Source organism: Chelonoidis abingdonii, chromosome 2 (genome assembly GCF_003597395.2).
Source record: "Chelonoidis abingdonii isolate Lonesome George chromosome 2, CheloAbing_2.0, whole genome shotgun sequence".
Classification (NCBI taxonomy): Eukaryota; Metazoa; Chordata; order Testudines; family Testudinidae; genus Chelonoidis; species Chelonoidis abingdonii.
Window position 1 is genome coordinate 3,057,578 of NC_133770.1, and position 12,244 is coordinate 3,069,821.

Sequence of the window (12,244 nt, forward strand, 5' to 3'; positions counted from 1 at the left end):
TTTCTCTGGTCTCAGTCTCCCCCCACATCTCTTTGGCCACGGCTCTTTCTCTGGTCTCAGTCTCCCCCCACATCTCTTTGGCCACGGCTGTTTCTCCAGTCTGTCCCGCTATGTTTTGGGTTGTTACACCCCCCATGTCTTCATTTCCACTTTTCCCAGCTGAATTCCATGGTGGTATTTCTCGCCCTGGTTTCGAATCTCTCTCAGCAACTTTCTGTCATTTCCTCTTTCCTCGTTAGTGTTTGTGACTCCTTCCAGTTTAGTGTCCCGTGGAGATCTTGTGAACAGACTGGTCACACACCTCTCTAGGGCACCCCGCTGGCTCTTCAGTCAGATCGGACCTAATCCCAAACCCTGCAATGCCCACTGGACGCCTCTCCAGCCCTTAGCACCCCACCCTATGTCGTTACCCTCGATTTATGGGCCTGCCCAGCTGATTTTCTGTCTACCTAATGCGTTTATAAAGCTCTGAGAGAATCATTCGACGCATTCCCTTCGCTCACCAGCGATGAATTTGACCTAGTGCAGCAATCATCAGCCTACGTAACTATGACGTCTTCAGAAACCCTTCTGGCTCTGCTGTCCCCTAGATACCTGCTGTAAGGGTTTGCAAGGTCTGGGCTGTGCCCCAGCCATTAAACCATCCCCAGCAGTACCCCTGCTTCGTGTGCCAGATGCCCCAGGCTCACACTTTCCCACCAGGGTAAGGCCATGCTGCCTCAGCACCTCCTGGACGGGCCTTCGGGCTCCAGCAGCTCCTGTTTATCCCCACGGCTCTCCACCGCTAGTCCAACTGACTGCAGAGCCCTGAGCGAGGCTGTTCCTCGGCGGGGAGCAGTGCACCCCTCTTCCCCGTAGGGAGCTGGGGAGAGGTAACTCACTCTAGGAGTTAACGTGGGTCATTGAGGCTTCCACTGTCCCTGAAGGGGTTTCCATTCCCCTCAGCTGAGTCCAGGCCAGCCAGCCCTAGAGGCCCTGTGTCTCAGACCCCTAACCCTGATCTCCCATGGCCCAGAGAGAGCAGCAACTCCTTCCCCCCAGGATATGACCATGCCAAGCGGCTAGTCCAGAGTCACACTGATAGTTCATAAAAACATTACAGCAAATTCCTACTCTATGCTCCCTGCCTCGCTTTCCTCTCATGGTTCTGCAGTTTGGAGACCCAGACAGCAACTGAGGCCGGATGTGCATTTGCAGAGCTGGGTGGGGAGATGGGGGGGGGGGTCACTCACCAGCTGGCATGTGGGCCCCAGCCTGGACTAGCAGGGGGGCTGCAGGTGAGCGCTGAGGTATGTGAGCCGTGGGTAAAACCTGGGAGTGCAAAAAGCCATTTGGGGCAAGGGAAAGGGGCTCCCTCAATCTCATTCCCCCCTCCCACTCACACCACTATCCGCCCTTCACCAAGTGCCTGATGAAATGTTTGCCCATTGCACAAGCCCTGACCTGAGCAAGGGGAAACCCCAGTCACACAAACATGTTTTCAGCAGGGCCCTCCCCAGCTCAGCCAAGAGGGGGTGGAGAGGGGAAGGGGGCTGTCAGCCAAGCAGTGGGTGAAGCATGTGGCTAACCCTTGATCGGGATGTTCTGTTCCACAGCCGCTGTCAGCTCCATTCCTGCCCCTGGCACACCAGCCCTGCTCCATCCCTCGAAGGCCTGACTCGGTGGGACAGGCCCAGCCAGGGACCAGTCTGCCCCACTGCTGTGCCCAATGTCTGTTCCCTCCCCGTCAGCCGCAGTGTCACTGCCTGCTCCGACTCCCAGCGGCCCTGCGGGCAGTCTGCCCCCGCCCGTCTGCGTCTGCACTAGACACGCCACAGCGGCACAGTTGTAGATAGCGACGGGAGGGGTCCTTCCATCACTGGTCTGAGAGGCAGGAGCTGGGTCAATGCACCAATAGTGCTGCCTACCCAGGGGCTGTCCCATTAACTCTGTCCCACAGAGCAGGACAGATTTCACTGCCCTGAACAATACCGTTAGGTCAGCCTAACTTTGTAGTGGAGACTAGCCCTAAAACTTGCTTCCAAGTCATGGGCAGGGAGTATCTCCCCCCATAGGGCCGCCTGGAGCAATAGGGACCATGTGGGTCTCTCCCAAGGCCCGTGGGCATTATAGGAGTTATTCGTTTAATTTGCGGTGCCTATGGCTGTGCCAGGCACTGCACAGAAGACTCCTAAGACACAAGCCCTGCCCCAAGGAGTGTCCCATCTATGCCAAGGGCTCCCAAACGAAGCCAGAACCCGTACAGCTCTCCCACTTTCAGTGGAGCTGGGCCAGTTTACACCAGCAGAGGATTTGGCCAGTCTTCTCATGGCCATCCCTTGTCAGCTGTGTGCTTTCTCAGCTGGGGAATAGGCAGCAGCCTGTGACCCACACAAAGCTATCCTCCATCAACCGACCAGGGATCTGCAAACCACTGCCTGAGAACCACTGAGCCGAGCAGAGGGACAGTGGCCAAGTGAGGGTGTAACAGTGTGAGGAGGGGAAGGGGGCAGGTCAAGGGGTACTCGGGTGAAGCAGACAGGGCTCCTGCTGGGTCCCATGTTGCTCTTACAGTGCAGGGGGAGCATGTTTCCTCCTTGTAAGGGCTGCTCGGGGGGCATGGCTCCAGCAAGTAGAAAGGCTTCACAGCCAGGCTGTGGGAGGACACTGGAAGGCCGGGGCGGGGGGGTGAGGGGTGAAGGAAGGCTCTGGAGGACAGTGGCACTGGCTGATCGGACAGGACGGGACAATTCCAGCTGAGACGAGGCCAGAGACACAGGCAGGGCTGGGTGAGGAGTGCCCAGAAAAGCAGGACAAGGAGTTTGAGCTGCAGGGCGATGGGGGGACCAGGGGAGAGATTCTTGGCCAGGGGCAAGGGGGAAAGCTGCAGGAGAGTGAGGCTTTGGCAGCCACGATTTGGGGGAGTGGGAGGGGGCAGTGTCTGCAGGTCTCCAAGAGGAGGTGCCTTATTCTTTTCTCTTGTAATTTAGGCAGCTGAGCTGCTCCAACCAAAGGCCTCCCAATGTCACCCCCTTCGTCTCTGCTTCTCCTCCCCAAGCTGACGTCAGCTGCCCCATTCCTACTTTTACAATCAGCATTTTGCAGTGTGCTTCCTCACCATCCCAGATCCCAGCTTGCACTTGGAGCGGGAGCGCAGCAGGAAAGCGATGGACACAACCAACAGACCCCAGGGGATGTTGTCAGCAGTGCTGGGGTAGCCGTGTGGGTCCCAGGCTCCGAGACACACAAGGTGGGGGAAGGAATAGCTTTTACTGGGCCAGCTTCTGTTGGTGAGAGAGAAGCTTTTGAGCCACCCAGAGCTGTTCTGCAGATCCGCACCCAGAGCTCGGAGCGGCTCAAAAGCTTCTCTGTCACCGACATAAGCTGGTCCAATAAGAGACATCGCCTCCCCCACCCTGTCTCTCTAAAACCCTAGAGTAGAGAAGCAAATCACACTGTTAGTGACCAGGAAGGAGAAAAACACACACACACACACACTCTGTCTCTTTCTCTCTGTGTGTGTGTGATGCTTCCAAGTATTGCCCGTTGCCACAGGCAGGACGCTGGAGGAGCTGGATTAATTGTCTGAGCTGGTACAGCCAACGCTGTGTTCCTGGGGGAGGGGGCGTAAAGTCCTTTGGTTCAGGAAGATCCCAGTGTTGGTGAGAAGCTAGCACCTGCGGGCTCAGGCCTGGGAGCACGGCTGCCCCTCGCTGGCTCCACGATCCAGGCCGTGTCTCGCTGCACACCCGCACCCAGAACCTCCGCTTCTTTTGAATATCGAACCCGAATCCTCTGCGGGTCGATGGGTGGGGTCCCTGGTCCCCCTCTCCCACTGTCCCCCCGTATCATTGCTCAGGCCTGCCCCTCCCCCACAGTACAAACCTCTGTCTCTCCTACCGCATCTTCCACCTCCGTCAAGTCCCCCAGGTCGGCCCCGGCCACCGCCACAAGGGTGAGCGCAGCCGCTAAACCCACCAGCAGCCAGAGCCTCATCCTGCACTGGGCTTGGTCCACCTGCAGGTGCAGCTTCTCCAACAGCCTCACAGACTGTCCTGCTGGAGGGCGATGCAATGTCGTAACCCTCGCACGGACCTTGACTGTTGGATCCCAGCTCCCAGGCAACCTGCCTAACAGCTTGGGCTCCTGCCTGTCCTTACACGTTACCTTCCTGCTCCTGATAGGCCGCTGACTCATCCAGCCAGCCCCTCAATAAGGGAGAGCCAGACCTGTGAGCGAGCCAGGGCAGAGGCGACTGAACAGCCCCTTTCGGGAGAGATGGAAACAGAGTCAGCAGCTCCCCCGGCAGGTTGCTCATAGGGCGCTGACGAAGGGGGCAATGGGGCAGCCCTTCACTTCAGCAGGAGCTGTCCAGAGCAGAGCTCCAGTAAATATTCCAAACCCACGGGGCCAAAGTCCCAAGCCCTGGCACCTCCTGCAGGGCTGAAGCCCTGAGAACCCCCTCCCCACAGGTGAATCCAGACCCCCAGCCCCACTACCCCACCACAAGGCAGAAGTTCCCCCTCACAAGCCTAACAGCCGAAGCCTGGAGCTCCCCAGCCCCACTGGGCCCTGGGATTTTTATAATACTGGTGGGAGGGGGCTCTGGGAAATACTCCGTGACAGTGGTCCTCAAACTTTTTTTCGCAGGCCACTTGAAAATTGCTGACAGTCTCAGCAGACCACTTAACGATCTTTACAAATGTTGTTTGTGCCATTAGCTAACTACTGTAAAGCGCTTTGGATTAAAGTGCTATATAAAAAAAATTAACTTTTTTTGTTCTATAAATAAAACTCATAGTTTAATATCAGTAGTTTTACCTTTCTAATGTGATGGATATGCCCTCTCTTCGCTACCACAGCAGCTGCCAAGCTGGGGCTGGGAAGGTGGGGGGGGTCTCTCCCTCTCTTCCCCACTGTGGCAGCCCCTGAGCTGGGGCTGGGAAGGTGAGGGGGTCTCTCTCTCTCTCCCCCACTGTGGTAGCCCCCAGACTGGGGCTGGGAAGGGGGTGTGTCTCTCCCTCTCTCCCTCATGGCAGCAGCCCCTGAGCTGGGGCTGGGAAGGAGGGCCATTTCTCCCCAGCAGCCCCTGGAGCTGGGAAAAGTCACCTCTTTCTCTGGCTGCCGCAGCCCTGCACATCCCAAATTCCCCCCACCCCCTCATCTTACCCCACTGCCCCCTCCCACCTACCCCCTATTCCCCCCCAAGTCCGCCACCTCACCTTACATGTGCGTCTTCTCAAGGGTCCAGGCACCTAATTAGTGGAGCCATACCTGCGCGCTCCACTAATGAGGTGGGTGGCCCTTCATTGTCTCATGTGTGGCCACTCAGGCACGCACCTTAGAGGGAACTATCCATGGACCAGCTGAATGGAGCTCGCAGACCACTGGTGGTCCATGGACCTCAGTTTGAGAACCTCTGGTCTATGAGAATTTATGCCCTCGGTGTGGGGCTCAGCTAGGCCCACAGGTCTGGGTTCTGGAGAAGGGCATGTGCTGGCCATTGACGCTCAGGGAGTGGGGTGGGTGGACAGGTCTCCCCGGAAGGAACGAAGGGAATGTGGGCGAGGGTGCAGGGGGATGGGGAAAGCCCTGTGGCTTTGGAGTGGGGCCTGGCGGAGGCGGAAAGGGGGCATGGGGGCTCCCCTCCCCAATGGAGTCGCCTTCATTTCCATAGGCTCCTGCTGCAGGTGATGGTACAGTCTGGAGCTTGCCCTTGTCTCTACCGGACAGCGGGTAACTTGGCATCTTCCCCACAGTCGGGCCCCAAGCGCTTTGCAGACAGATTGGCCTGTTACAGTCACACCCTGTCCTGCAGCATCTCCTGCTTCGCCTCTCAGAGGGTCGAGCCCTGGGGCGCCATGGCAGGAGAAGTGCAGCCTCGGTGGGAAGCAGGGCCTGCCTCTGCGCTCCCTCCTCCCGCAAGATGCCTGCCTCCCCCTGTACTAACCAAGCCAGCAGCATCCTCCGGCTGGGCTGCAGCAGGGCGGACACCAGAGACCCACATCCAGCCCAGAATACTGCTCAGCTCAGGAGGCCTGAGACTGCACCACGCTGCCCGCGGACCGGCCCAGCTCTGCTCTGTGTCACGCCAAAGGCGATGGAGTTACAGCAGGCTGGGATGGGGGAGGAAGGCAGGGACTCCAGGAGGCAGGGTTTGAAAAGAAAGGCAAACAGGTGGCCTCACAACAAGAGGTTTGGCAAAGACACTCAATGAATGGCTGTAAGCATGAGGTGCTCTGAAGAGGAAAGTGCAGGTGTCTACACAGGAGGAAGATCACGAGGAGGCCACAGAGTTGGGGCCAAATCAGAAAAGCAGGAGTGGGAGAAACCTGCACATCAGCACGTGCTCTCCTCTCCTTGGGCCCAGCAGTGTTAGCGGCACAAGTCCCGTGGGTCTCTCCCCGAGTATCGGTAGCACTGGAGAGCGTGGGGTGCCTGCCAGAAGGGAAGCAAGCGCTGAGCAGAGCAGAGGGACAGCCTGTGTGGTGATACAAGTTCACGGGGTGTGTGGAGGGTGGCGGTGACTCAGCTCACCCCCTCCAGGGAGTTGCTATGTGTCACCAATTTACCGCCGATTTACTCCCCATGGCTGCATTTTCTGGTGTGTGTCCCAGTTCCCAGTGTCAGTTTTTTCCTGCCTCTCCTGAATCCCCTTCGGGGCCCACCAGCTGCAGGTCTGCGGGGAGAGTTAATTTAGTATCACGTGGCCCAGTGACACAGGTGGAATTCCTAGGGGTTGCAGAGTTGTGGGGCTGAGCGTGAGGCCATCCTGCGCCTTGCGGACAAACTGAACCAGAGCAAAGCTGCCTTGCTCTTTGGAGCTGGGAAGACCCCTCTGCTGAGGATCTTAATTCAGGTGAGGGCTGGGGGGGCTGCTCTCCTCCCCCAGCTGCTTCTCACAGGCAAGAGAATAATGAAGATGGCTGTGACAGGCCCCTAACTGTGAGCTCGGCATGAAAGGCCAGTGCAAATCCTGCCCTTCCTGAATCAAACCCACCCCTTTGCTCAGAATCCCAAAGTGCCTCTTTGGCGGGCAGCACAGCGCCTGTGCCCCAAAGTGCCAGCATACAGGGAATGCATTTCCCATCTCCAAGGGTAAGTCAGTTCCATCAGATCCCAGCTCCTGGGTTTCTCCAAACAGGGACCAGTCCAACACATGGTGGGAAGTGGGTCAAAAGACAACTTGCATGGTTGCCATTTGCTAGAAGATTAAAGCGAATGGCAACAGACCTCGATTAATGAGATTGCAAAAACTGTATTCAGTGTGTCAGTGCCCTGCTAGTGCCGCAACGGTTTGTATTTTTCTCACTTATCTGGGAAGCTGCTACAACCAATTTTCCCCTTGTGCCCTGATAATCCCTGACCCACAGCTCTTCCCTTCAGTCCAGCCAGGATAAAATATCCAGTCTGGAAACTGGGCGCTCTGTTGATGGGACAGAGAAGGACAAATTGCACTCACAGCCTGCTCTGTAGTCAGCTGTAAATTTGTTTCACACTGTAGGTTTTTCTCTTGCACCACAGGTTTTGTGTATTCTTACTGCTGGTGCTCCCACGCGGCCCGTTCCCCCAGCAAGGAATCCATGAGGGTGAATTGTTCACAGCATGAAGGCACTGAGCCAGCATCCACCGTGCCAGATTCCCCAGTGGGAAAGCCACTGCAGAGATTCTAGGAGCGAGATCGACAGGGTCAGAGTGGTGGGAAGGGAGATATTGGAGCCATAGCATCTGGGATGGACGGGCCTGGGGAAGGATGTAATTTAGTTAATAATTAACTGGAAACATTTACAGCCATCTTAGGGAATCAGTTCAGAAGTGCCTGGGCCTTATGATTTTTTTAACCAGTTTCAGAAACTTATTTTAAAAGTTGCTTGTTTCGGAGGGCTGTTGAAATCAGTGGAAAGGCTGTTACTGATTTCTAGCAGCTTTGGATCAGCCGTGGGTCAACTGCTCTAATGAGGGAACAACAAGGTTAAAGTCACTGTATGGGATGAAACAAAGACTATCAGGAATCCGTTGTTCCACTGAGTTCCCACATTGAGTCACGCCATTCTGCAGCCACCAGTGGTGCACACGCAGCACCTGTGACGGCCACACCTGAGTCTCAACCAGGAGGGAGCCTTTAAGAAAACCACAAACATCATGAAACTTGTGATAAAATTGCAAGAGTTGACAACACTATGTTTGCAACAACATAAAACCTGCTCTTGCTTAAAGATGCACAAGCATTCTTGTGACCACTGGTGTCAGCAGGCAGCTGACAGGTCCAGCAGTTTAATCATTAGAAACTTGTCCTTCCTCCTTAGCCATAAGGAGTTCATCTACCAGTCCTCATAGACTCATAGACTTTCAGGTCAGAAGGGACCATCATGATCATCTAGTCTGACCTCCTGCGCATTGCAGGCCACAGAACCTCACCCACCCACTCCTGCCAGAATCCATCTCCTGATCTGAAACCTGGTTGTGTCAGTCTCCAGATTTTGGAATGGACCAAATGTTATCAGAGTTGGTTGCAACACTACCTTTGTTGATTCAGCTCAGGGAGACTTGCTTAGAGATTGGATACGTGGAAGGACCAGTTCAGTGTATTTTCGGAAAGGCAATAATTAATAAACTGGACTGACCTGGCCATTTCAACAACTTTTAACAGTATTTTTGGTTGCAGTTTCATTTACATAGACACTCAAGTTAAGCGTGTTCATCTAAATGTCTTAACCATTGAATAGCTGAGGGAAAAGCATTGTGCAAGGCCATGGGAGAACCAGGCAGCCCTTCCCGATGGCTGCAGCCTGCAGATATATGATCTAGGTGTTCTAACTGGCCACAGTGGCAAAGAGGAGAGTCATGGCTGCCCCACTCTGAGGCATTTGTCACATCAGCACATTCTTTAACTGTGAGGGGAATTAACAGTTGGAATAATTTACCTAGGGATACGGTGGATTCTCTGTCACCTGAAGATGGTAACTCAAGACTGGCTAACTTCTAAAAGATCTGCACTAGCTCAGACAGCTGGGGTGGACTCGATGCAGAAATTACGGGAGGTTCTTTGGCATGTGTCATGCAGGAGGTCAGACAAGATGATCATAATGGTCCCTTCTGGCCTTAAACACTATGAAAGCCGGCCAGCCGTACAGACAGGTGTCTCCCTTAGACAATGTCCCTGCCCCAGAGGAGCTCAAAGCTGTCTAAGGGAGACAGGAGAATGTTTTTATGTAGCTACATCTGGGTAATTAATGAATTGAATTTATTAAATTTAATGAATTGTATTCATTAATTATTTGAATTAATGAAGTCATTAATTGTATTCCTTAAATTGTATTTAATGAATTGTAAACACTGGAGATACTTTGCAGTGTCATCTGAGGAGCTCAAAGAGCCTGACAATTGTCCAACCTGCTTCGAGAACCGAAATGAACGGATATGCCTGTTACTGTGCCTTGAAGGACGGGGCTGTACCAAGTGGCGCCGTGCTCCCAGGCCCATCTGCTGGGGCGCTCAGAGCACTCACTGTCTGGCTTGGGTAGAGGAACTTTGATTAAGCCACACAAACCCCTGCTAAGAAGGCGAGAAATTTGGGTTTCCACAACCAGTCAGTACAGGAGTTGGGAATAGAACCCAGGACCGCTGCTCTGATCAGGGAAAATTCAACTGACAATGCTGCCATTTGCACATCACTGGGTTTAATCCAGCTAGTAGAGGTAACTAGCTGTCAGTTAACTTGAGTCGCAGGTGCACGTTTACACACACGTGGAGCCTGGCTCGAAGCGGGCAGCTCTGCACAGTTTATAAATCCCAGTGTCCAACCAATTAAGGAAAAAGACTCATTTGGGAGAGTGGAAGATCCGAGGACTCAGAGACATCCAAGGTGCCAAGCTGGAGTCATCAGCGCTGGGTTAGTCACAGCCAGGGGAGCAACCAGCCTGCCATGTCTGTGAATAGAAAGCTGCAGCATCCTCGCACCTGTAATAAATGGGGTGCTGCTGAGCATGCCTTTTATTCCTGACCCCGCGCCCCTCCCCCCAGCATATGCACCCCTGTTGGGAAGTGTCAATCATGGATCCTCCCTGACTGACTGGAAGAGTTTGGCTCAGTCACCTGCAGGGAGCAGTGATGCAGCTCTGAGCACCAACAGCCCCATCACCAAAGGAGAGGCTCAGCGCCTCCCCAGGAAGTGTGAATTAGCTGATTGTCCCTGCTGGGGATCCCAGTGACTCTCCCTGAGCAGAGAGGTTGTTCTGCTTGTGCAGAGCGGTTCTGTGAGGGGGGAAGGGCCGCTCTCCAGTAGTCAGGGGGATGGTGAACATTTGGGGTCTGAAGCCAGCTGGGTCCGGCTTGGTAAGGACTCTTAGGGTCTGTCCACACCACAGTGTAAGTCCAGGGTTAGGAGAACTCAAGTTGGCAAACCCAACCTAGGGCTTGAGCGTCTACACTCATTTGTAACCCCAGGTTCGGAATTGTTGCACTCAGGTCCCTCGGGGGCCCCAGTGTCCAACCACCCTTGTCCCAGACTTTCCTAGCCCCCTCCCAACTCCTTTGTCAGTGGTGCAGCGTGAGAAAACTTGATTGTCCACAGGACGAAGCAAGCTGACCCAGGGACTGTGGGATACTTTTGGCAGCCCTGGGTCCCAGCTTGACTCAGGCTCAGAACCTCCACCTCTGTGGGGTCCTGGAGCTGAGCCGGAAGGAGGGTTAGGCCTGAGCCTGGGTTCAAAGCCTGGGCTTACACTGCAGTGTGGACACACCCTGAGCCACAGACTACCCTTATTGACAGGTGAGAAGTGGTAATGGGGAAATCCCCCTTACAAGGAGAAATGGGGCAGAGCTGATCGCCCCCATAAAGCTGCCGACGTAAAGGCTGCTGAGCGCTGGGAAGGGAGTGATCCGCTGGGAGAGCTCATCCCTCTTGTCAGTCTGAGTAGCGCAAGCTGAGACCTCAGGCCACGTGCAAGGCACCGGGAACGTGGCCCTGTGGCTGTGAGGGTGGATCCTGGGAGGGGCTGCAGGAACGACGGGGATTCTGGGCACCGCTCATCAGGAGCGAGCGCCGACAACCAGGATCTGCTGCATTAACCGGTGATAGTGAAATTACCCCATGAGCCAGGAGGGTGTGCAGGATACCAGGGTATTCCTATGCCGAGGGGGGCAGCACGGAGCTGCCATGGGATTATCGAACAGGGAGGGCCCACCTGTTTGCGGACAAGTGCGTGGAGAGGGGAGGAGCCAGAGCAGGAGGAGCTGCCAGAGTCAATTCCTCTTAAGTAAGCAGCTTTCGGCAGCTGGGGTGGGACGCCCCCTTGTGGGGAAAGACGCACTTCCGCAGCTGTGAGATGCAGGAGCACCACAGGTACCCCACTTTCCCCTGGCGCTTCTCTTGATTTCCCAAGCAGCGGGGGGGGTGACCCCCTTCCTCAGCCCCACACCGCCCTCCAGGGCTGGGATTGAGACACCAGCACCATCCTCTGCCCCATTCCCTCCCTCTCACTGACCCCCTGCCACCAGCACAATGTGCCAGCTGCCTGGTGGGTGGGGCTGTGCCCACAAGGAGGGTTCCCCCCTTGGAACAGTCAGTCTCTCCCCCATTTCTCTGTGTCTCGGTTCTCGTTCCCCAGGGGCTGAGCTCTGGTCTCCGGCCAGCATGGGCAGGGACGCAGTGATGCTTTTGGCCGGGCAATGCAAAGGGATGATGGAGGAGTGCCCTGGGGGCCCTTGGATAGACCAGTGCAATGAGGATGCTGAGCAGAGTAACCCCAGTGGAGGAATGTCCCTGCACGGGGACCTTGACCCCCAGGCACAGAACCACCAGCCCTGCGCTGCCCCAGAGCAAGGGGCATTCTGGGGCGGGGAAAGACAGGCTAACGGCAGGGACCCGTGCAGAGCCCACAGGGGCCCCTGACACAGGAGCCGAATTTAGAGCAGTGCTTGGGGCTGCTGAGCCAATGCCATGGGCACACTGGCTCCTGCAGTCTCCCCCCGCCCCTGCCTGGGAAACGGGCCCAGTCTCCCCTTTGTCGCTGGGTGATGTGACTGGGGAGGGAAGAAGGGAAATCCCTGTCTCTGGGAGATTCCATCCCTGGAGGATGTGGAGGGAGGAAACCCCTGTTTGCCTGGCCAATGTGGGGGCGGACCCCATGTGCCTGGCCAATGTGGGGAGAAACCCTGTGTGCCTTGCCAATGGGAGTGGGGAACCCCCATTTGCCTGGCCAGTGGGGGTGGAGGGGGAAACCCCTGTGTGCCTGGACAATGGGGGGGGACCCCGTGTACCTGG

At 55.7% G+C, this 12,244-nt stretch overlaps 1 protein-coding gene across 3 annotated transcripts in view; it reads right to left on the reverse strand.

Moving 5' to 3' along the window:
* Window positions 1-4,080, reverse strand: part of LOC116828421 (uncharacterized) — a 23,630-nt gene extending 19,550 nt beyond the window's left edge. For all 3 annotated transcript variants that reach the window (XM_075062098.1, XM_075062097.1, XM_075062096.1), the window contains exon 1: window positions 3,865-4,080. In XM_075062098.1, coding sequence (XP_074918199.1) covers window positions 3,865-3,975 — 111 coding nt within the window. In that variant the 5' untranslated portion in view covers window positions 3,976-4,080. The remainder of the gene's footprint in view (window positions 1-3,864) is intronic.
* Between the last annotated feature and the right edge of the window lie 8,164 nt (window positions 4,081-12,244).